Consider the following 26,661-nt stretch of genomic DNA (forward strand, 5'->3'; position numbering starts at 1 on the left):
GAAGTCTTTTGGATGAGAGATGAAACTTTACGTTTTGATGCTCTACACACCTGGAACAAACTACCAGAAAAGTGCAGGTCTGCTGAAACGCTGTTCTTTTAAATCAAGGTTAACCCATAAAGACTCAGATATCAACTGTCGACCAAAAGCATCTACTGTTCATCCACTAATCCTGTCAATCCATGTAAATAATTGGTGTAAAATACAGTTTGTCATCTTTTCATGGTCATCAGATATGACCCATTTGGAGGGTCATATCAGAGGATCCGTAGTAACCGTGGAAACACCGTCATCTTCTACAACATTGATTCACCAGTAAAACCTTCAATCTTCAATTTGTGCATTCAAAACAGAGGTCTCAAACATGCGGCCCGGGGGCCAAATGCAGCCCGCCAAAGGTTGGGATAAATTTGCAAAGTGCAAAAATTCCACAGATTCATTTTAGTTCAGGTTCCACACACAGACCAATATGATCTGAAGTAAAATATTCTACAAAAAATAACACTGGGTTACAAAAAAGTTGTCTAGGTTTTTTCAACTGAATTAGAACCATTTTGCACCGCTAAATCCAAAAACGACATCTGTTTTTCTTAATCAGGTCAGGTTTTTTTTTTTGCTAATTTGATTTTGAAAAATTTGATCTTCTCACAAAATATAATAATTAATACCAAAATAAGATTGGTAAGCACACTTTGTGAAACTTGTGACTTGATTCCTGTTAGGTACAATGGTGTATTCAGCGCAGATGTAGCAGAATACATCAGGCTTATTTTTGCAAGATCTTCTAGTCGAAGCCATTTCATTCACCTGTAATTAAAAAAAAAACATTAATCATAAATTGGCAAAAGTAAAATCTTCAGAACTCGTTTATTGCAAGAAATATGAAAGAATTTTGTATCATATGATGTGAAAATGCCCATAAATGTAAGAAAAAATGTTAAAAAGCCAATATGTAGCATAGTTCAGAAAGTTGACCTGATTGAGCAAAATTAATGTGATTTTTGGATTTAGCACACCAAAATGATCCAAAATCAGCTCAAAAAACTTAAACAATAAATTTGTTGTTGACCAGTGTAATTGGTGTAAAATGCAGTTTGTCATCTTTTCATGGTCATCAGATTTGACCCATTTGGACGTTCAGAGGCTCCATAGTTACCGTGGAAACACTGTCATCTTCTACAACATTGATTCACCAGTAAAACCTTCAATCTTCAATTTGTGCATTTAAAACAGGGGTCTCAAACATGCAGCCCAGGGTCCCAATGCGGCTCGCCAAAGGTTCCAATCCGGCCTGTAGGATAAATTTGCAAAGTGCAAAAATTCCACAGATTCATTTTAGTTCAGGTTCCACATACAGACCAATATTATCTGAAGTAAAATATTCTACGAAAAATAATGACTCCATATTTTCTTCTCAGTTTGATGTGAAGAAAATATTACATTATGTCTCTAAATAATGACAACTTCAAATTTTGGTCTTTGTTTTACTACAAAAAGATAACATTAAATTATGAAAATATTTACATTTACAAGCGATCCTGTAACAATAAAATGTGAATAAACTGAACAAATATGAACAACCTGAAATGTCTAAAGAAAATTAAGCACAATTTGAACAATTTTCTGCCTGTTACTCAGTGTTTAGTGTCTTTGTAGATCCGATCCATAATGCACATGTAGAAATGATAAGTTGAGGCAGAATATTGTTAAAATTGCACTTATTTTTCTTAAGAAATTTCATTTTTTTCAGGTTATTCACATCTTTTTTTATTTGGATAGTTTATAAAATTAAGTATTTTTATAATTTAATGGGGTTTTTTTTTGCACTAAAACAAAGACAAAAATTTGGAGTTGTCATTATTTACAGGTTATTTTACTGTTATTTGACTGGTCCGGCCCACTTGAGATCAAATTGGGCTGAATGTGGCTCTTGAAAGAAAATGAGTTTGAGACCCCTGATTTAAAAGGAGGTATAAATCCAGTATAATAACAAAATATAGAACATTGTCTGAATAGGTGAATATCTAGTTATAGCATGGAAGTATGCATAAAATAAGATATTATTGTAATTAATTAATTATCATGACAAGAAGATATCACATTTATTGATATTGTATTTGAAGTAAATATTTAAAGTGCATATAAACGTTATACTTTATATTAAAAACGGTTGATTATGCAAAACTGATTGTGTCTGAGGTGACCAAAAAAGTGTATGTGAATGGTTTGTATGATTGTTTTGTGTTATTGTAAAAATATAAAGAAAAAAAGCATGTTAACAAAGCAATGGAAGTGGATTTAATTTAATTATTAGTTTGTAAAAAGGGGATGGGAGTCGATAAGTTTTACTTCTTCTCACACTTTTTCAAGCACAGAAAAATTTAGTTTTACCGTGTTGTATGGTTTTTTGTTATCTGATGATTCTATGTGCTCAAAATAAAACTACACTAACTAAAACCCATGGAGTTGGATCAATAACAGTGGATGGACACACTGGGTTTATGTTCAGTTAATGATAGATTTTACTGAAAAAGACACTTTTTCTTCATTTTTTCTGTTTTGACATAATAACCTTTGACTTTACTCGGAGCTTTTACAAACACCTACATGATCAATGAATTAAACACAGGAAAATAGATGATTTTCATTGGGAAAAAAATGCTAAATTCAGAGGCTAATATTATAACAAATGGTGATGAATCACTTAGGAAAGGTTAAATAGTGACAAATTAATTTGGGAACTGATACAGAAGTCACACTGGGTCCTTATGGGTTACAGACTCATTTGTTTACAGCTGCTTTTGATTAGAGTAGGTTTTTCAGTTCTAATACCTGCATGATGCTCACAGTTTTAACTGTTTTGATTGATTTTACATTAAATTCTTAATTTTAATCAAGACTGTTTTTAGCTTTTGTTTTCATGGTCTCTTATTCTTGTTTTTATTTAGTTGTTTATTTGGGTTAGGGTTATCCCGTTCCTTTTCAAATGTTGGACTTTCTTTCATATAATCCTTCTGTTGTTTGATTTTAATGCAAATTTGAAATAAACAAATTTATTTCCATATATCCTATCCTCCTGAGACCCAGCAATGCATTTGTGTCCTCTTTAGTGGACAAGAGTTTCACAGCTTTACTTAAAAAAAACAAACAAACAAAAAAACCCAAACACGATCACTGCAAAGGACGATCCTTAAAAATAAATAAACACATAAATAAATAAATGTATCATGAAAACTCTTGCATCATGCTGTTTCTGATCAAGGCAGTTTTTTAATATAAAAAAGCCAAAACTTTTCCCTTCCTGGGTCTCAGGGGGATATTGGAGTGTCCTTTTAAATCTGGAATTTCTTTTGCCTACTTATGTTCAAAATAAATAAATAAATGAATTTATAAAGTTTATTTGATAAGGACAATGCAAATTATATCGTAAAACTTCTACCTGTTACAAACAAGCTGAAGTAACTGATGGTTCACATTAAGAGATTATAGCTATTGCTAGTTTCCATCTCCAGTCCCTAGTCAGGCTTTTAGCAAAGAAAGAAAGAAAGAAATTTAAGGTTGCATAAAATGACAGTGTACAATGGGCTAAAGACATTCATTTTGTCTTCTGTTTATGTAATTTTACTTTTCTTTTTTCTTTTGTTCAGACAAAACTAAAAACTATACCTTGTCTGAACAAAGAAAAAAAGAAGAGTATAATGACACTGTACAATCACAGATGTTAAAAAAAAATATTTTTATATATATATATATATATATATATATATATATATATATATATATATATATACATATATATATATATATATATATATGTATATATACACACACACACACACACACACACTCTACCGGTCAAAAGTTTTAGAGCACCCCAATTTTTCCAGTTTTGTATTGAAATTCAAGCAGTTCAAGTCCAATGAACAGCTGTAAGTGGTACAAAGGTAAGCAGTGAACTGCCAGAGGTTAAAAAAACAAAAAAACCAAAAGGTAAGGTTAAACAAAACTGAAAAATAATGTACATTTCAGAATTATACAAAAAGGCAATCTTCTTGGCAATTTCTCTGTAGGACAGACCTACATTTGTAAGTGTTCTGATGGTCTGTCTCTCTTCGATCGTTAATCGCCTTTTCCTCTTTTCCATTTTTATAGTAACACACTACTTTCTGCAGTCCAATACTGTTCAAATAATGCTCCAAACGGTAAGCCACCAAAGTGTGTTCCAACACTACTTTTATGCAGACACAGGGGGTTGTAGTTAATTCACAAACGTTGGGACACCTGGAGGAGTTGGTAGCGCCAACTTTCGAGGCTTGATCAACCTCCATTACTGCAGAACTGCTTTAAGTTGTTTACCCATTTCTTGTTCGCCTTTCTGTATAATTCTGAAATGTACTTTTTTTTTTTTTTCAGTTTTGTTTAACCTTACCTTTTTTTTTTTTTTTTTTTTTTTTTTTTTTTGCTCTGGCAGTTCACTGCTTACCTTTGTACCATTTCAAGCTGTTCATTGGACTTGAACTACTTGAATTTCAATACGAACGTGGAAAAGTTGGGGTGTTCTAAAACTTTTGACTGGTAGTGTAAATAAATACACATATAAATAGGAATACAGCTTATGTAAGTATTTAAAGTCATATAAAAGTTACATAAAATTACAGTAAAATCAGAATTGTTAAAAATGCTTGCATCTCTGACTTTGCTTTTGCCTGCCTTTGACGCTTCTGTTAAAAGTTTTGATATAAAGTCTGTATCTATAGTTGAAGTGAAATAGTTGAAGGGTTTGTCCTCGGTGACCTCTGCATTCAGCTGCTTTAAACAAACTCCCCTCAGTTCGACTCCCTTCGTCTTAGAACAGCATGACACAGACGTGGAAGTTACTGTCAGTGTGTGTTTAAGAGGCATGAAGATAAGACTGGGTACGTTCTGTTCCATGTTTGATCTGAGCTGTCAGCTTCTATGAATGACTTCAGGATGGAGTGAAGAAATGGGTAATTCATGCTTTTAGCTTTTTAGGGGTATTTTCTTTTGCAGGTAGACGTCACAGTGCACAGTAGATAATTGTCTTGTAATGTTAAACATCAGTGAATCGCTGCATTTTGATTAATAGTTGACCAACGATGGAGTTTTATTAATTAATTAATTAATTAATTTATTTTTGGAAGGCCTGCATTATAATGATAGGTCGGAGCAACAAAGGACAGTCACTGAGGTGGCAAAATATTGAAGCTGTCAGAAATCAACATGTCTTTTTAAAATATTGGATATGTGATGAACAGATAATCTAAAGCAGATTATTACCGGACATGTATTTGATTCTGATCGGTCAATGATGGTATTCTATTACATGTTATTTCTGTGTAACAGACCTTTTGTGTTGACAGTAGGCTGTTGCCATGCTATATCGTCGGCTTCCTGATAAAACCTGCTATGTGACTTTTGGCAAATTTTACAAGAGAAAAAAAAAAACTGTTTAAATAACAGGAAACTGTGAAATATAACAAAAAAAAAAAATCTGTTCCTTTAATGATGGTACTTATGATGGAATGTAAACAACTTTCACAGGAGACTGAAATTTGAAGCTATAATAGGGGAGATAGCAGGTTTTTATACCCAACCAAAAATGTCACTTAGCAGGTTTTATCAGAAAGCCGACGATATGCAGTTCCACATCCAATTCATCCAACCCAAATGTATTAATAAAGCACATTTACATATGTCAGAGTTAGTTTAAGTACTGTAGAAAAAAAAAAAAAACAAAACACAAAACGCAATAAAACAATAAAATGCATAAAGAATCTTTTGGACTATTTTTTTTTTTTTTGAAGCAATAAAATTATTTTCAAATATAGGGGGCTAATATACTTGACTTCATTCCTGAATATAAAACTAATCTGCATGGAGGACATTATTATTATTATTATTTTTTTTTATTAATTAATTAATTTATTTAGAGTTTTATCAATTTCCCTCAAAGTCCATCGTTTTGGTTGAGATGCCTAATATTCATTATCAGCAACGTTTGGACCCAAGTCGAAAACCCAAAATCACAGTTACTGGACAATCAAACCTGCCTCCACAATCTCAGATAAAGTCATCTGGCACTCTGAAATTGTGTGTGCATGTATGTTGTGTACATGGTAGCATAAATGTATGATATGTTTGACTTGTCTGTTGATTGAGTACACTGGATTGTACTGTTTTACATGAACTATGTTTTATATTGGGACTGAAGATGGAAATTAGCCTTGGTTATAATTGTACATATTGGCACATATTGTGTTCATTTACTGATGCGCATGGAATAATGTCATATCTTAATGATATGTCTGATGAATGAATGTCTTCCAATGCTGATGTGTGTTTGTTGCTCCTCACTAAGTGTTGTCCTTTACCTTCTGGTGTTGTTCATTCCATTGCTGGACTGTGCTGTTCTTTACCATTAGTGCTTTTGTAGTTACCTTACCATTGTTGGCATGTAATTATTATTATGATGTAAGTTAATGGTTAACTGTTACCTATGGTAACACCACCATAAAAGTACATTGTACCTACTTTTCACACATATTTTGTAATGTAAATACTGTTGAATGGGTTTATTATAGAGCCCGACCGATATGGGATTTTTGGGGCCGATGCTGATACCGATATTGGGGGCTAAAAAAAGCCGATATCCAATATATTGGCCGATATCTGATATTGACCGATAACCGATATATTGGCCGATATATGAAATAAGAACACTGATCTATACAGGATATAATAAACTTTTATCAGATAATTGTGGACAGGTGGATAAACAGTTGCATAAATCTGTGTTTATCTGACAAATATAATTTACACAACTTTCAAATGCAAACTATGCAATCACAAAAATAATTAGAGCAAAATTATGACTGACCACACAATTATGTTTTCACTCACAAATTTTGATGTGTCTGTCTCACGGCACTACAATTTCTTACGTGGACTAAGGACTAAACTGAGCATGTGCAGAGTGAATTAGGTGAGTCTTAAATTGTTCCTGATTGGAGCAACAGCAAGAGTTACAACTGACCCACGTTACAACTGTCCCCAGTCTCCCCTACACTATTAACACCCAGGCCTGCTGGCAGAATGAAACTGTGAGGTAGACAGGAAGTGCACGGACATGGGTGTGTGTGGGGGGGTGCGTCAGTTTATTACATAATGCGATTTATTACAAGATGACGTGACATTCTTGTTACATTTTGAACTTTTTTTACATAATGGGAATTTATTATATAATGCGGCTCAACACACATTTTTATTAAAAAAAAAAAGTAGTAACTTGGTTCATTATGTAATAACAATCCAAATTAATATAATTTCAGAGCAATTTAGAAGAAATTAGTCACAGGAGCTACAGGTAATGGAATCAGAACTTTAACCACACAGTTTAAAGATTAATTTAGCACATTACATTTTCCTGAAAATAAAAATGTGTCAAGTGCATTTTCTGATACATTTCTCAAATTGTAATAACTTCCTACATAATGTGAAAAAATTTACTACATAATACATTGAGTTAGTTTATTACAAAATGCGTCAGCTTATTACATAATGCAGCTTTATTACAAGATGACGCTTTATTACATTTTGAACTTTTATTACATAATGTGGCTCAACAGGGTTTAAATAACTTTTCTTCTTCCCGCTCCTTTCCGACTGTAAATGAATGAATGAGACATTTTGAACTGGCATGTATTGTGTTGAATGCTCATAATAAATGAATAAATGAATGAAAGACCCTGTCCCTCCCCTCCACAGTGGTCCTCCTGGCAGCCAGCCCTTCTTATTTCAGAGGTTTCACCCTCATCGCGCTGAAGGAGGGCAGAGAGGGCACGGTAGATGACGACTACACCGGCCAGTTCCAGGTAAGGTTGAGCAGGTGTGCACACAAACGGCTGGAAGAGCTCGTGAGCGCTGAGCTTTCAGGGGACGTTAGCGTAGATGAGCTCATTTACATGGTTTAATGCACACGGGGGTCGACTGAGCTGTCCCCCCCCCACCGTCTTCTGATACAGAGGTTAAAGAAGGTGTAGCAGACAGATGTAACTCAGGACGAGGATCCAAAGCTGAGCGCTCCTGTCGGGGGTGAAGAAGAAAGGAAGGTCGTGTCTGTGGTTCTTCAAGGGCAGGGGGGTCAAACATGTGGTCTGTGGTCTAAAACCGGCCCCCTAAAGGTTCTAATCCGGCCTGTGGTATGAATTTACACAGTATAAATATTACACTGAAGGTTTTACATAAGGTATGATCCTGCTCTGAACACTTTTGCATCTGTCACCTATTGCACATTTGTTACTTTATTATTATTATTAGTATTTTTTTTTTCCATTTTTAGTCATTTTAACAGATTTTTATACATATTTTTTCTCTTTTTTTAAATTTTTCTATTGTATTAGATGCTTATCTTACCTTACTTGACTTGACCTTATCTTATCTTATCTTATCTTATCTTATCTTATCTTATCTTATCTTATCTTATCTTATCTTATCTTATCTTATCTTATCTTATCTTACCTTACCTTATCTTACCTTACCTTACCTTACCTTACCTTACCGACCAATTTCATCTGAACCATGCCAGACCACTAAAATAATAGCACAATAACCCATAACTAATCATCAAAATTTTTCTCTTTTTAGTGTGAAAAAGTTAAATTATATCATGAAAATGTGAATAACTTCAACAAACACAAGCTGAAATTTCTTAAGAATAATAAGTGCAATTTACTATTATAACAATGTAACTCCAAAAAAAGTTCTTTGTTTTCAAGCTAAAAAAAGTACAATTTCAACAATATTATCCTTCATTTCAACATGTGCATTACAATTTACAGATCACAGCAGGTCTACAAATACACAAAGCATTTAGGAACAGAAAGAATATTGTTAAAATTTCACCTTTTTTTTCTTAAGAAATTTCAGGTTGTTCATGGTTTTAGACTACTCACTTTTCCTTTTCCTTTTCCTTTTTTTTTTTTTTTTTTTTTTTTTTTTTTTTTTACATTAAAATTATGATTTTAGTTATAATGCTATTATTTTACCTTGATCATTCACCCATAAAGACCCAGTGCTACTTTTGTCAGTTCCCAAATGACATTTTCTTTATATCTAACCTTTTAAATGACTTATCACTATTTATCTATAATATTATCCTCTGTATTTTGTATTTTATCAGTGTAAATCAGGTATTTTTTTATATTTAATTTACTCATCATGTTGATGTTCATAAAAGCTCAGATTAAAGTAATAATAATAATAATAATAATAATAATAATAATAATAATAATAATAATAATAATTATTATTATTATATCAGAAACAGAGAAAACTGAAGAAAAAGTGAGTTTTTCAGTACAATCTATCATTAACTGAACATAAACCCAGTGTTTCCATCCACTGTCATTGATCCAACTCCATGGGTTTTACTGGTGAATCAATGTTGTAGAACAGGGGTGTCAAACTCATTTTAGTTCAGGGGCCACATACAGCCCAATTCGATCTCAAGCGGGCCAAACCAATAAAATAATAGCATAAAAACCTATAAATAATGACAACTCCAAATTTTTCAGTGCAAAAAATAACTTCAATAAATTAAATTCTGAATTTTTTTTTTTACATTTTACAAATTATCCAAAACAAAAAAGATGTGAATAATCTAAAAAAAAAAAAAAAAAAAAAAAAAAAAAAAGAAATTTCTGAAGATAAATAAGCACAATTTTTATCAATATTCTGCCTCAACTCATGATTTCTACATGTGCATTACAGATCAACTCTACTATGGCACAAAACATTTGTTAAAATTGCACTTTTTTTTCTTTATTTTTTTCAGGTTGTTCATATTTGTTCCGTTTATTGACATTTTATTGTTAAAGGATATCAGAATTTAATGTTCTTTACAATAAATCCAAGAGAAAAAAATGGTGTTGCCATTATTTACAGGAATATTGTCATATTATTTTTTTTTTTCATATTAAAGATGAACATTTTAGTAATTATGTATAGGTTATTATGCTATTATTTTCGAGTTTGACGCCCTTGACTGTTAATATCTTCAGGGTAATTTTTGCACTGTGAGAATTCATCCCACGGGCCAGATTGGAACCTTTGGCGGGCCGGTTTTGGCCCCCAGGCCGCATGTTTGACATCTGTGTTGGAGAAGATGACGGTGTTTCCACGGTAACTACGGAGCCTCTGAACGTCCAAATGGGTCATATCTGATGACCATGAAAAGATGACAAACTGTATTTTACACCAGTTATTTACATGTATTGATAGGATTAATGCAGGGGTGTCAAACTCATTTTAGTTCAGGGGCCACATTCAGCTAAATTTCATCTGAAGCGGGCCGGACCAGTAAAACAATAACATAATAATTTATAAATAATATCAACTCCAAACTTTTCTCAGTGTTTTAGAGCGAAAAAAGTAAATTTACATTATGAAAAGGTTTACATCTACAAACTATCCTTTCAAAAGATGTGACTAACATGAATGAACTGAAAAAAATAAGTGTAATTTTAACAATATTATGCTTCAGTTTATCATTTACACATTTACATAACAACCTACAGATCACAGCAGATCAACAAATACATAAAACATTTAATAACAGGCAGAATATTGGTAAAGTGGCACTTTAGACATTTCAAAATGTTCATATTTGTTCAGGTTATTCACATTTTTTGTGAAATTATACTTTGTTTTAGTGTAAATACATGAAAAAATTTATATTTACAAAGAGAAAAATTTGGAGTTTTCATCATTTATATGTTATTATGATAGTATTTGACTGGTCCTGCCCATTTGAGATTGAATTGGTCTGAATGTGGAACCTGAAGTAAAGGGATTGTTAATATCTTAGTGTAATTTTTGCATTTCACGCATTCATCCCAAGGGCCAGACTGGACCCTTTGGTGGGCCGGATGTGGCCCCTGGGCCGCATGTTTGACACCTGTGGATTAATGGATCAAGAGGTATTAAACAGTTTAGATCAGTAGATGGTTTTGGTCGGTGATGGATGTTTGGATCCTTATGGGTTAAATATCTCAGGCTAATTTTTGCATTTCATAAATTCATCTCTCAAGCCGGATTGGACCCTTAATTGGACCAGTTTAGGCCCACGGTCCCTATGTTTGACTCCCCTGTTCTTGAGTGAGGCGTTCATGGCATCCTTCCCAATAGGTAGCAGATATTTCCTCCTGTAGATGAGGAGGGGGGGGTAGAGGAGGACAGAGGGGAGGAGGCATGTGAGGACAGAGAGAAAAGAGATAAATAGAGAGGAAAGGAGGAGAGAGATGTGAGCTGTTTGGTTCGGTAGTAACACGGCTCCCACTGAGCGCCACAGAACTCCTGAGGAGCCCGCCAGACTTCCTCAATTACCTCCTGCTCAGTGTAAACAGGAACACACATCTGCAGCAGTGTTTCCACATGCTGATCTGAACCAGACTCCACCGAACGGAGCAGGAGGAGGCTTTTATGGAGACACTTTCAATAGAGGACAGAGGAGACTGCACATTTTGGTTCAACCACAACAAATAACACTGTTTGATCAGCTGTCGCACCATTTATTTCCTCTAATCTTTATCTGAAATTGAAATTCTGAAGCGAAGAAGCGTGTGTGTGTGTGTGTGTGTGTGCGCATTGACCGGGGTTCACACACATTTTTCAAGGTCAAATTTAACCACTTTTAAACCACTTTTAAGTCATTTTCTTTTTTTTAAATTCTCTTTTTATTGAAAGAATTCAGATTTTTTTTCATACATTGAAAAAACAAACACGGGGCGACACGGTGGTGCAGTGGTTAGCACTCGTGCCTCACAGCAAGAAGGTCCTGGGTTCGATTCCAACACCAGATGACGGGGGGTGGGACCTTTCTGTGTGGAGTTTGCATGTTCTCCCCGTGTCTGCGTGGGTTCTCTCCGGGTACTCCGGCTTCCTCCCACCATCCAAACACATGCACCGACAGGTTAACTGGCGAATCTAAATTGCCCATAGGTGTGAATGTGAGAGTGATTGTTTGTCTCTATATGTTCGTCCCTGTGATGAACTGGCGACTTGTCCAGGGTGTACCCCGCCTTCGCCCCTACGTAGCTGGGATAGGCTCCAAGCGACCCCTGTGACCCTAGTGAGGATAAAGCGGGTTAAGATAATGAATGAATGAATGAATGAATGAAAAAACAAACAAACAAACACACAAGCTATGCACATCCAGAGAGTGGGTGTAAAAAAAAAACCAAAACATTTGCAGCAGCTTATCATGGTCCTGGCATACAGGATCTCAAAGTAAACAATCAATGTATAAATAAAGATAAACAAAAACACAAAAACATATTTCCTTCAGAGGATTTTTGGGTTCATATTCATGCATTCATCTCAGTAAAATCAGATCTCAAAGGCTTTACATATCTCACCCATCCCTCCCAAGTGTTGCACAAAAACATCCATCTTCAAATTTACAGTAAAGTTCCAGTGGATATAGAAGTTGTGGAAATTTTGATCCACAGTATAAGAGAGGTGTAGAAGTTGGGAGGCGAACATTGAAAGCATGTTTTGTTTTGTTTTTTGTTTTAATGGTATGATAAGTACCCCCCCCCCCCCCCCCCTTCTAACAGACTGAGAAGATAGTTTTTTGTTTTTTTTCTATAGGATCCAAAACAATTATCCAATCCAACTTTATTTGTAAAGCACTTTAAAACAACTGCAGTGGACCAAAGTGCTGTACAGAAGAAAAATTAAAACCAACGTAGAAGTATAAGATACAGAATAGATTTAAAGACATAGAAACTGTGCAAAAACAAACAAAAAAAAGTGCTATACAGAAGAATAAATATAACCCAAAGAAAAAGAATAAAATACAAGAGTAGATTAAAAGCCATACAATTTAAAAACAACAATATAAATAAAATAAACAAATAAATAGAATAGATAAATAAGAACAACAAACCACTACCAAATAAAAAAATATAGAATAAAGATTAATACCTTCAAACATCTCACATGGTTTCAAAAGCCGAGGAGAAAAAATGGGTTTTAAGAAGGGATTTAAAAACAGACGGAGAGGAGGCCTGTCTGATATGGAGAGGCAGATGGTTCCATAGTTTAGGAGCTGCTGCAGCAAAGGCACGCTCACCCCTGAACTTGTGCACAGCTTTTGGTACACTCAGGAGCAGTTGGTCAGCTGACCTAAGGTAGCGGGAGGGTATATAAAGCTGCAGCAGCTCAGAGAGGCAGGGTGGGGCGAGGCCATTTAGGGATTTAAAAGTAAATAAAATAATTTTAAAACTGATCCTAAAATGTACGGGCAGCCAGTGGAGTGAGGCTAAAATGGGGGAAATGTGCTCTTGTTTACGTGTGCCAGTTAAAAGACGTGCAGCAGCATTTTGTACCATCTGAAGAAGGGCAAAAGAGGAACCACTAGCCCCCACATAGAGAGCATTACAATAATCGAGCCTAGTGATCACAAAAGCATGAATAACTATTATGCTTTCATGGGGCCCATAACACTGGGGAACACAATTTTTGTTGAGTTAGGTCTGACAGCTGTTTGTAACTAATTTTTGGGTGCGGACTCCAAAACTGATCTCAGTTTTTCTCTATCACGTCAAGTTTTTGAACTATAGGATCCCGGTTTCTTAAAAAATATGAAAAATACTGTACTTTTATAAAAATTTTCAAATATTGACGTACAATGAAATATCAAATCCCCTACGAACTGAATCCTCGTGAATTTCAAAATCTGCATCATTGCTGTCACTGCGTTCTTCAACATCACTCAGATCTTCTAGAGGAGGTAGTTGTTCGAAAACTGGCACTAGAATTTCAGCTGAATGAGGCATTGGTCTTAGAGCTGACGGTAGATTAGGATATTCTATTTTACTTTTATTTTTCTTGTTAAATCCTGATGTTTTCACTCAACAAAAGTAACAGTCTGTGCAATGATCTTTTTGCTCTGGCCAAACCATGGGGATACCAAATGCCAACTGCTTGTACACTTTGTGAGGGGCCCATGGCTTGTCTTGATCACCGAGTTTTACTTTAAAATATGCAAAATATACTTGTTTGACAAATGCACTGACGTTTGCCCTCTGACTTGGAATGATGAAACTACCACAAATAAAGCAAAAGGAGTCAGGGTTGTTTAGGCATTTACGACGAGAAGTAGCAGGAGCAGACATGATCTGGAACAAAGGAAATATATACCTATGTAAAGATGGAATAGTTACAAGCTTTGAAAACTAAAAAAACAGCATAAAACAAAATAGAACTTACAACGGTATGCCCATGGTTACAAGGTTAAGAGAAAAGCCAGCACAAATCCTTTTAATTCCTACTATGCTAGCTTTCTGTTTGCAGATATTGATAGTACTGACCTATTGGGAGCTGCACACACCTCTCACCGCACTGTTTCAATTGTGACTGCACAAACAAGTTGCCACGTAGCTGTAGATGAGTCCAATCGTAATCAGCTGGCAAGTCTTACTACAGCTAATCAGTGGAATTTTGCTTATCTGGAGGGTAAGCTGTGGAGGAAAAACTTGACGTGCTAGAAGAAAAACTGACTGCAATTTTGGAATCAGCATGCCAATTTTAGTTTAAATCAGCATAAAAATCTAACTTAACAGAACATTTTTTTTCAAATTGTTCCCCAGTGTAACTGTTAGTGGTGCCCATGTGTAGACCACAGGGAAATGTTTTAAAATGTATAATTCCATTTAAAAACTAGAAAAGCACTCTGAGAGCGCAGACCTCCGCCAAGGCAGATCAGTGCCCCCCCCCCCGATCACCACCAAAATTTAATCATTTGTTCCTTGTGCCAGTATCAATATTTCCTGAAATTTTCATCCAAATCTGTCCATAAGTTTTTGAAAGATCCGGATCAGTCTTTGCCATTTGATAGAACACCCCATTGTAAATCCCTGAGTCAAATTGCATGAGATTTGCACAGTTCCCCCATATTGTGATTTCCACCATAAATATTAGTCCCATATTTATTTAACCTATATTTTAAGATTCCTTGACCATGAAAACATACCATTAGCAACTGGATTCATAATTATATCCTTATTAGTTCAGTAGTTATTCACGAAAATCACATTTCTCGTAATGGCGGTTTTCTTCTGGATCTAGCTCCTTAAGTATTAAAGCTACATGAAATCCGGTGGCATACTCCCGATGCGGAACTGACTGAGCTACACGATGGCGCTTGTCAGAAATTTCTACCTTTAATATTAAAGGCACAGTAGGCCAAAAAGTAAGGGCACCCCCATTTTTTATATAAATTGAGATAAAATCTGCCTTCTGGACCAGATCCGGATCAGCCTTTGAAATGTGATAGAGGACCCCATTGTCAATTCCTGAGTTAAATTTCATGAGTTTTGGTCAATAATTAAGCGAGATATTGGGAAACAAAAATTTTGGCCCCATTTACCACAATGTTAACGAAAATTTCAAAGTGATCCAGAATCCAGGATTTCTTCCGGATCACCCCCAAAAGTTAATCATTTCTTCCTTATCCCATTTCCAACAAACCCTGAAAATTTCATCAAAATCTGTCCATAACTTTTTGAGTTATGTTGCACACTAACGGACAGACAAACAAACAAACAAACCCTGGCAAAAACATAACCTCCTTGGTGGAGGTAAAAAGGGAAATATCGCTCCTTTAAGACATTTCAGGTTCTTCATGTTGTGGGAAATATAGATAATTACAGATTTTAAAATATAAAATTCTAATTACATGGTTCACAGACACCACCATTCATTTTTTTTGGTGCTGTATTTGTATAGTCTGAATATTTGACAATTTTGAAAAGTGTTGTAATTTCCTAATTATTGTCATTGTTCCTGAACGCCTCATGTATTATATAGGGGTGCCTGCCTTGAACATGGGGAGAACTCAGTTATGCAGTGAGGGCACAGGGCTGGTGTGAGGGACTTTAATACATTTTGGCTTGAAAATAAAAACTTTTGCTGCAAGCCTACCCTAGTCCTCTTCTGTGCCTAAACCAGCTACAACAATGTTATTGTACGTGCTTTGAGTATGGGTTCATAAAAAAAAGTGCTATATAAATCTAATCCATTATTATTGTTATGCTATTCACATTTTAAGGAAACTTTGTAGATGTAAATATTTTCATACTTTTCCTACTGTTATTATTTTACCGGTTTGGCCCACTTCAGATCATATTGGGCGGAATGTGACCCCTGAACTATCTCCTGTTGGTTTGACTTGTAGCTATAAGGACATTTATTTATATAGAATTGACGTGAACACCAGTGAAAGGGGGGGCTGATCCCAAAAGTGTCAGTTGTATTGACAGTGTGTGTGTTTGTAGGAGTCAGTGCTTACAGCAGAAGGACTGACATACACATTAAAAACTAAACCCTCTGCTAAAACACTGAGGCGTCACCTGTCACAGCCTCTACATGTGGGTGGGTTCAGTCTGTACTAATGTTAGGCATCTCATTTGGGCATAATGACTGTGTCCAGACCAGGAATATTAATTATTCATTTGGATCTTGCAGGACACATTGACCTTTCCTTTACAAGTTAATTGTGTTAATAATTTAGAGGTTTAATTTTGCAAAGGTTTATTTTGTGGAAGGCTTTTGTTTAGAGGTGTAATATATAACATTTCTGCATTCAGAGATGTTTAAAAAAAACAAACAAAAAAAACAACAAAAAAAACTGTGTTCTGTTTATTTACTGATAACTGTCATTGTTTAAATTCAAAGAAATCCACAACAGTATTGAATGTAATGACCCAGTCCATGTGGTTGTTTGTCAGTTTGTTGCAGTTAATACTGTATTTCACATTATGATGACTGATGTTAATTGAATTTATTGTGTTGAACACTGAACACTGATTGAAGTCAGCTTTGTAGTCAGCTGACCATATGCAACAAAAATACAAAGGAATGGAAAAAAACATGATGCAAGGGATGAAAAATAAAAGAATAGCAGCTTTATTGTCATTGTCTGGTTTAACCCTTTAAACCATAAGCCTAAAATAGTCCACGTTTTTTTTTTTATTTTGACTAAAAGTTTTGAAAATATGCGTGAATGACTCAATTTACCCGTTTTACCAGAGCACTTTTCCCCCCAGATCTTTCGAAATCGAGCAGTCATTTACAATTTACTGCATATTATAATTCTACTAAAACGGCTTCTTCTGCAGCTTCTAGTACAGACGTGAGTGAAATTACTGTAATGACCCAATAAAGACTGTAAAGCGCATCGTCTTAGGTTTCAGAAACCAATAGAATTTGGAGTTAGAGCCATCCAAAATATATATGCACAGGATGTGTCAGCGCTGACACATCAGGTTTTAAAGGGTTAAAAAAACAATGAGATGCAGTTTAGCAGCGATAAAAACAAATCTATCTATCTATCTATCTATCTATCTATCTATCTATCTATCTATCTATCTATCTATCTATCTATCTATCTATCTATCTGTCTATCTGTCTGTCTGTCTGTCTGTCTGTCTGTCTGTCTGTCTATTGCTCTCTCTCTCGCTCTGTCTCTCTCTCGCTCTCTCTCTCGCTCTGTCTCTCGCTCTGTCTCTCCCTCTCTATCGCTCTGTCTCTCTCTCTTTCTATCGCTCTGTCTCTGTATCGCTCTGTCTCTCCCTCTCTCTCGCTCTGTTTCTCTCTCTCTTTCTATCGCTCTGTCTCTCTATCGCTCTGACTCTCTCTCTCTCTACTCTCTCTCTATCGCTCTGTCTCTCCCTCTCTCTCGCTCTGTTTCTCTCTCTCTTTCTATCGCTCTGTCTCTCTATCGCTCTGTCTCTCGCTCTCTCTATCGCTCTGTCTCTCGCTCTCTCGCTCTGTTTCTCTCTCTCTTTCTATCGCTCTGTCTCTCTATCGCTCTGACTCTCTCTCTACTCTCTCTCTCTTTACTCTCTCTCTATCGCTCTGTCTCTCTCTATCACTCTTTCTCTCTCTCGCTCTCTCTCGCTCTGTCTCTCTCTCTCGCTCTCTCTATTGCTCTGTCTGTCTCTCTCTCTCTCTCTCTCTCACTCTCTCTATTGCTCTGTCTGTCTCTCTCTCTCTCTATCGCTCTGTCTCTCTCTCTCTCTCTCTCTATTGCTCTGTCTCTCTCTCGCTCTCTCTCTTGCTCTCTCTATCACTCTGTCTTTCTCTCTCTCTCTGTCACTCTCTCTCTCTATCGCTCTGTCTCTCTCTCACTCTCTTTCTCTCTCTCTCTCTCTATCGCTCTCTATCTCTGGTGCTAAAAATACTGAAGTCACATTTTTTGGACCATTCAAGTTGAGCATAAACATGTTGTATTTGTTTAGCTAAGTCCACCCTATAGATATTTTTAACTGACTTTTTTGTGACTTTGGTTCTTTTAACACCAGGGTCTTTAAATTAAATTAATATTTACAGTGATTTGTCACTGTGTTGGGAAGCCTTGAAAGTTGACCTGATAATAAAGACTTCAGATCACAACATTATAATAATCATGCTTCATCTTTAGGCCGACAACAAACCATATACCATAATTTGGGATTTGTATGTAATTTATAAGAGTTGTTTTATTATTAATATGAAAAGAACGGACGCACGATTTGGTACAGACCTATTCATAAAAAATCTGCTCCTCGGCTTCCAACATAAACTGCAATCTATTGTTTATTGTCAAACATGTGCACACACAAATGTGCATATCACAACATTACACTCCATGGACATGAATGTGCAGATATGCAAAAGCCCCCCCCCCGACTGTACTGAGGCGGTGTTACTGAGGTCGGCCACTGCTGTTGGGTGATAAGGCCTGGAGTTGGTCCGGAAAATAGAACTCTGCAGATACACTGGGTATTTGATGACGACTTGTTTGATGACTGATTTATTCTTTCAGTTATTTTTCATAAGTGTTTCAAAGAGTCCTTCTTTTTAAGCTGTTCAAGTGTAAATTCTTCCTTGTTTTTGGTGTTCTATAGTTACCAGTAGAATATGTTTAGTTACTGGACTTCTGCTAGCCTCCTCAGGCCTAGAGATGAAATGAAACAGTGAAAATAAGCAGTTATGGTGAGTTGATTTGATGAAAATCTTGGTCGTTGTTAAACCCATGGTCGACTTCAGAACATTTCATGCAGAGCTACATCCATACTATATGTTTAAAATGACATTTTAAAATAACAACAATCTTCACAAGCACTTTACTACAGCTTCTGAAACAATTTTCCATCCATTCCAGCATGCCTCAAATGCACGTCATATGACCAGGGGAGTCATTAACTCTGCTCGACAAGTGAAACGCTAGCTCACCTGCTGTGAATGTACTCAGCAGTTACGCAATATATAGCAGAATTGAACCAAACAACAGCTGCTAGCAGAAGCAACACGAAGAGAAATATCAGTTTGTGGACAAGGCTGATGTCTTGATCTTCTTCTGAAATGGGTCATGTGACACGAGTGTTTCTACTGTACATAGGAACTGATGCTAAAACACAATCATGCAGTAAGACAGAGGGCATCTGTGTCATCAGTTAAAAGGTGAACTCACTTTATTATCCCTGTAGGGAAAAGCAGTCTCTGCATTTAACTCATGCTAATTTTGTAGGATCAAGTGATGTGCGGATCAATAGTGAAATATCGATATCTCCAATACCAGATCTTTACACTCTAGAATTGAGACACAAATCAAAATATCGATACTTTTAATACTTTGGTCATTTGTGGTCATGTAAATCAGGAACACAGTGGAAAGTAAACTATTAGGATCTTGTCCAGTTGATACGCGATTGGTGGGAACTAGTTTTTCTTCCGCCTGGGTAAGAGTGTGCTGCGTCACACTTCTCAGTCAGTCAACTCTGACTCAGTCTGTAGAAAAACATGGCAGAACAGAAAAGGATTCATGTGTGGAGCTATTTTATCTCCACAAACAGCCAAGAAGATGATTAATATGCAAGTTTTATTTTTTATAATAGTTCTTATTAATTAAACAATAATTACCCTCATGTCTTGTATTCTTTATGAAGTTATGACTTGAAATCCACTATTTATTTATTTATTTTCCATACATTGTTTATTTGTACAAAGTATCGTATCAGATCAGTATCGCTGATACCAGTCTGAATTTTACTCAGTATTGGATCGGAAAGGAAATCTGTGGTATCGAACATCACTAGTAGGATCTAGTATCTTAACCCTTTCATGCATGAATTGTGAGAACCTTAGTCAAGATTTTTTTCTTCAGTGTTTTTATTCCTTGTTAGGCATGAAAAAAAACAATGCGATCGAGTTTTTTTTTTTTTTCCTATGGAGTTACAAAAATATCCATGCATTTAATTTTTGAAGTAAAGAAACGTGTTTAAAACCCAATATCAGAAAGTAATATGAAAACAATGAAATAAAAACATTTTTAATGCTGCTAATCTGATGTCTTCTCACATTTTAACATATTCTAATGCTAGTAATTACTCACTTCATGGAGAGAATATGCAAAAAAACCCTTCTTGTCTAACAAATAACAATTGATTTACACTTAAACATGTCACTGCAGATCAGGTTTATCAAGAACAGCAAAGTTACAGTAATGGTCTGAATGTCAGTGTATTATGGGATGGTGCATAAGTGTCCACTGTGTTGGCTGATATGGAACTAAAACATCAAAACCCATGAATATACAAGAGAACAGCTGGAGAAGAACTGTCCACTGGAGTCACCTATGCATGAAAGGGTTAAAGTTTCCTGATATTGTATATGTAACCCTTTCATGCACAGTGGTCACTACAGTGGACAGCTATTCAAAGCTGTTCTCTTGTATATTCATGGATTTTGTTGTTTTAGTTCCATATCAGCCAACACAGTGGACACTAATGCATCATCCCAAACACTGCAATTCATACTGTTACTGTGACTTTGCTGTTTTTGATAAACCTGATCTGCGGTAACATGTTTGAGTGTAAATCAATTGCTGATTGTTATTAGATTGCAATTATCATTTTTCTTTAACATGTTTTTTTTTTTTTTTTGTATATTATCTACATGAAGTGAGTATAACTAATATTAGAGTATGCTTAAATCTGAGAAAACATCAGATTAGCAGCATTAAAAACGTTTTTATTTCATAGTTTTTACACGGTATATCAGTAAATACACATTTCTTGGCTTCAAATATTAAATGCATTGTATCCATCTGAGTGGGCATTTTTCCCACTCCATGAAAAATAGGTTCATAAAAAATGTCAATTGCATCGCTTTTTTCATGCCTAAAGAGGAACCACTCTCTTGGCTCGTCCTGTCCCTGTGCACTTTCGTCTATATGAGCCCTCCCTCTATGTATATGCACAGGGGTTGGACAAAATAATGGAAACACCTTAAAAAAATCAACAAAATATAATTACCTCCGCCAAGGAGGTTATGTTTTTGCCAGGGTTTGTTTGTTTGTTTGTTTGTCTGTCCGTTAGTGTGCAACATAACTCAAAAAGTTATGGACAGATTTTGATGAAATTTTCAGCGTTTGTTGGAAATGGGATAAGGAAGAAATGATTAAATTTTGGTGGTGATCAGGGGTGGGAGGGCCCACAGGGGGGCCCATTTCCAACAAACCCTGAAATTTTCATCAAAATCTGTCCATAACTTTTTGAGTTATGTTGCACACTAACGGACAGACAAACAAACAAACAAACCCTGGCAAAAACATAACCTCCTTGGCGTGGGGGGGCCCACGGGGGGGGGCCACGGATCAGCCTTGGCGGAGGTCTGCGCTCTCCGAGTGCTTCTAGTTTAATATGGTGTAGGTCCTTCTTTTGCGGCAATTACAGCCTCAATTCTCCGAGGTATTGATTCATACAACTTGTGAATTGTTTCCAAAGGAATTTTAAGCCATTCTTCAGTTAGAATACCCTCCAACTCTTTTAGAGACGATGGCGGTGGAAATCGACGTCTTACTTGAATCTCTAAAACTGACCATAAATGCTCAATAATGTTGAGGTCTGGGGACTGTGCCGGCCATACGAGATGCTCAACTTCATTAGAATGTTCCTCATGCCATTCTTTAACAAGTCTAGCTGTATGGACTGGGGCATTATCATCTTGAGGTGAAGGTGTTTCCATTATTTTGTCCAACCCCTGTATACGAGCAAGGAATGGATGAACATGCAAATATAAAGTTTGAGATTGTTACTTAAGCACAAGCTGTAATTAAAAATAAAGTTGTCCTCCGAAGAGGGGGTGGTGGTGGTGGGTTAAAAAAAAAAAAAAAAAAAAAAAAAAAGGGAAAAATCGTGTTTAAGGTTCTCATAATTCATGCATGAAAAGGTTAAAACAATGCACCTCACCTCCCCTGCACCTCACTAACAAGAGCTGCTTGCAACCAGGTAAATTGTTCATGTTCATATTCATCTTCACTGGAATCAAGTTTTCTTTGTTTTGCGCTGTATGACCACCTGCCCATGCACCAGTGTCTCTCCAGGTGTTCTACTAATACTTAAAGGTTAACTGTGTATAATGTGTATGTGAACTAACGCTATGTAATGTGTGGGTGTAGCCTTAATTTGTAAAATGTTTCTGATTTTATGAAGGCTGGTATTTTACATCTTACCCACGGAGACCAGTTGAAATATAGCTTTTTTGCTAATACTGGCACATTTACAGAAATGTTCATTAGAGAATCACCTATATCACTGGTCTACAATTTTTTAGAAATGATTTGCTTCAGACATTAAATGTGCTAAATGTTACGTATTTTAACAAGATTAATTGGAAAATAAATGACAAAAGTGCCGGTTTTGCTGATGTTTTCAAGGTATATGATTAAGTGTTATTACACATATATATATTGGTTTATGTACATTTATATAATAGTTTTATGAATCTTCCACTAAATAGAACCTGTAAAGTGAATGTATTCTAATGCGCAGACAGTGTTCTGAAGTAGATCTTGTAGCTCTGAGACAAATATTCCTTTTGAGTCAAACCCATTCTCTCGTTAATTCTTGAGTTTCACATTTTGACCCAAGGCTGTATCTTGGAAAGTTCAGCCAACCAGCATTTTTGACTTGATTTTTCTTTATCAGTGACTCTCATGTGGTAAAATTTCATTACTTTTATTCTTTTATTTTCCTTGTAGACCAGTGTATTCAGAAAGCCCGTTGGTCTTGATAATGTCTTTCTGTGACATTCATCCTTTAAGATCAATCCAACAACACATTTTTCCTCCATGATGAATAAGTTTGTTCAAGATTATGAATAGAATTCCCAAAATTAGGCTGGCCAGCATCATAAAAATTCTGGGAAATCTTAGCTACATTTATGTCATTGACCCTGGTGAAATTGGGTCACTTGACCAGCTCCATCCAATTTCCAATTTCTGAGAAGTCTCTACTACAGGCATCAACCTGAGCCAGTTCTGGGAAATCTATAATTATTCTATCTGAACCATCATGCAGTTCCACACCCTAGTTCAAATATCTCAAGTATTATCATAACTTGTGCAATAATCAATGCCATTATACTGTTAAAAATGCCATTTACACCTACGTTTGTATACAATTTGAAGAAATTATAGTCATGCAGTAAAAAAAAAAAAAATTAAAAATAGAACCAGTTCTATCCCAAAGCTAAAATGTTGTGCATAAAATCTTGAAACATACATGAAGACATGGTAAAAATTTCAAAATTTTCATTAACTGGTAATTTGGATGCTCAAATAAAGAGTATTTTTGTGAAAAATTGAAATCCACCCATTTTATTCATTACCTCACAGCAACACTTTTCATTGAAATGTAGTCTTTTTGCAGTATATTGTTGCATCTTGACCATAACAATCCATGCAAAAAAAAAAAAAAAAAAAAGCTGTCTCTACATTCATCTATTATGGCACAGTGCAAGCCTGAAGAGAGAGGACATTTGGAAGAATTAGCCTTTTCGCCGGATTTCAAAGCCTCATGGACCAAACATGAAGGCACCTACAATTATTTTGATGCAAAATGTGGTCTTTTCAAGGGGATTTCACCCCAGACAGTAAGTTTCAGCAGTGTGGCTTGAATACCTAAGGAGATATAGTTCCTCAAAGTTGGCCGAAAAGCAAATTTGCAAAATTAAAAAAAAAAACAAAAACATTAATTTTCAAAGGGCTGTATCTCCTCAACTATTACAGATACGACATTAACATTTTGGATGTGTTCGTTTATCTGGTAGGTAAACAAGTGTGATTTTTTTTCAGAATTTTCTGAGGGGGTCATGCGGGGCACTTTCTGAAATCTGGTTGATTTGGGATGAAATGACTCAAAATAGTTTTTTGATCTGCCTCAGAATTCAGTAGTTTAATCCTTGGTCTGTCCACTCCTGTTAAAAGACTATCAGTCCAGGAGTTTGTTAGTTTTTGACTAATTACGCTGACAGAAAAGCTGACTAATATCAAACAAATGAAAACATAACTGTCTTGGTGGAAGTAATCACTGTGTTTTACCAGAGGACAGCCCCTTTTGGCTGCTTCAGTCCTTTCATTAATAGTCAACTCCTACTTCCTCAGGGCCACCAGATGGAACATTTCATATTGGCAGGTGAAAGCAAAATTAATCTTCCACCTGTCTATAGCGCAGCAGAAACTCTGTCATGAATTTGTTATTTTGTTTGTCAACTTCTAGAACTTTGCAAATGCACGACTTCTGTATTTTTGTCTGTTAAATGGTCCAAAGTTGTGATGCCTGGCTGTGGTTTGACCTTTGCAGCTCAGAGCGGTGTCGCCTCCAGGCCTTCTCCCAAGTTTTTCTAACCACTAATCATAATGAACAGTTGTTTTTTTTCTTCTATTAAAAAAAACCCAAAACAGCCAAAGGACACAGAATTAAAAATGAGGCAACAATTGAACACAATGGAACAGGAAAAAGTACATGAAAACAATGAAAGTAATTGTGTTGCTGTCTCTGGAAACACTTTCCTAAAGGCTCAGAGGGATTCTGTGGGAGATAGAATGAAGGTGAAAAGTCTTGAGTGATTTTTCTTAGTCATAGCTACCCAGGACGAGTCCATTCCACAAACTTTACTGTTATATTAAAAAAAAAAAAAGTGACCACAGCGGTCTTCATCTCACAACATTTTGATTGTATATAGATCAGTGCAAGTTACTTCCAAACTGTAATCCATTACAGATTACTTGTTACTGTTATTTTAAAGTAATTTCTTACCTTACAATATTACTGTCTCAGAATTGTAATGCATTACATGACTCCTGTATTACTTTTGAACCCCCCCCCCTCCCCCAATCAAATAATAATCCCCTCCCCCCAATAGCAGAGATAGTAGAGCCTTGGTATGCGTATACACGATATTGCCAAAAGTATTGGCTCACCCATCCAAATAATCAGAATCAGGTGTTCTAATCACTCCCATGGCCACAGGTGTAGAAAATCCAGCCCTAGGCATGCAGACTGCTTTTACACACATTTATGAAAGAATGGGTCGCTCTCAGGAGCTCAGTGAATTCCAGCGTGGAACTGTGATAGGATGCCACCTGAGCAACAAATCCAATCGTGAAATTTCCTGGCTCCTAAATATTCCACAGTCAACTGTCAGCTGTATTAGAAGAAAGTGGAAGTGTTTGGGAACGACAGCAACTCGACCACGAAGTGGTAGGCCACGTAAACTGACGGAGCGGGGTCAGCGGATGCTGAGGCGCATAATGTGAAGAGGTCGCCAACTTTCTGCAGAGTCAATGGCTACAGACCTCCAAACTTCATGTGGCCTTCAGATTAGCTCCAGAACAGTGCGCAGAGAGCTTCATGGAATGGGTTTCCATGGCCGAGCAGCTGCATCCAAGCCATACATCATCAAGTGCAATGCAAAGCGCCGGATGCAGTGGTGTAAAGCACGCCGCCACTGGACTGTAGAGCAGTGGAGGCACCTTCTCTGGAGTGACGAATGGCACTTCTCTATCTGGCAATCTGATGGACGGGTCTGGGTTTGGCGGTCGCCAGGAGAACGATACTTGTCGGACCGCATTGTGCCAAGTGTAAAGTTTGGTGGAGGGGGGATTATGGTGTGGGGTTGTTTTTCAGGAGCTGGGCTTGACCCCTTAGTTCCAGTGAAAGGAACTGGGAATGCTTCAGCAGACCAAGACATTTTGGACAATTCCATGCTCCCAACTTTGTGGGAACAGTTTGGAGCTGGCCCCTTCCTCTTCCAACATGACTGTGCACCAGTGCACAAAGCAAGGTCCATAAAGACATGGATGACAGAGTCTGGTGTGGATGAACTGGACTGGCCTGCACACAGTCCTGACCTCAACCCCACAGAACACCTTTGGATGGATTAGAGCGCAGACTGAGAGCCAGGCCTTCTGTCCAACATCAGTGTGTGACCTCACAAATGCGCTTCTGGAAGAATGGTCCAAAATTCCCATGAACACACTCCTAAACCTTGTGGACAGCCTTCCCAGAAGAGTTGAAGCTGTTACAGCTGCAAAGGGTGGACCCACGTCATACTGAACCCCATAGACTAGGAATGGGATGGCACTGAAATTCATATGTGAGTCAAGGCAGGTGAGCAAATACTTTTGGCAATATAGTGTATTTGTGCCCTTAAGTACATGTGGATGGATACCTCAGTAAGTAACACTACAGTCTACGATGTTTGAATCCCAGTAGGAAAGTTTCAACATTTTCCATGTTCAAGTAGGGGGTG

The 26,661-nt window shown here is 36.4% G+C and overlaps 1 protein-coding gene across 1 annotated transcript in view; it reads left to right on the plus strand.

The window, feature by feature from the left end:
* The window catches only part of LOC115420609 (spondin-1-like), a 319,353-nt gene that overhangs the window by 7,918 nt on the left and 284,774 nt on the right, over positions 1–26,661 (plus strand). The window contains 1 exon segment of the mRNA XM_030135980.1: positions 7,786–7,892. Within this exon segment, the coding sequence (XP_029991840.1) occupies positions 7,786–7,892 (107 nt within the window).

This window comes from Sphaeramia orbicularis, chromosome 6, assembly GCF_902148855.1.
Source record: "Sphaeramia orbicularis chromosome 6, fSphaOr1.1, whole genome shotgun sequence".
NCBI lineage: Eukaryota > Metazoa > Chordata > Actinopteri > Kurtiformes > Apogonidae > Sphaeramia > Sphaeramia orbicularis.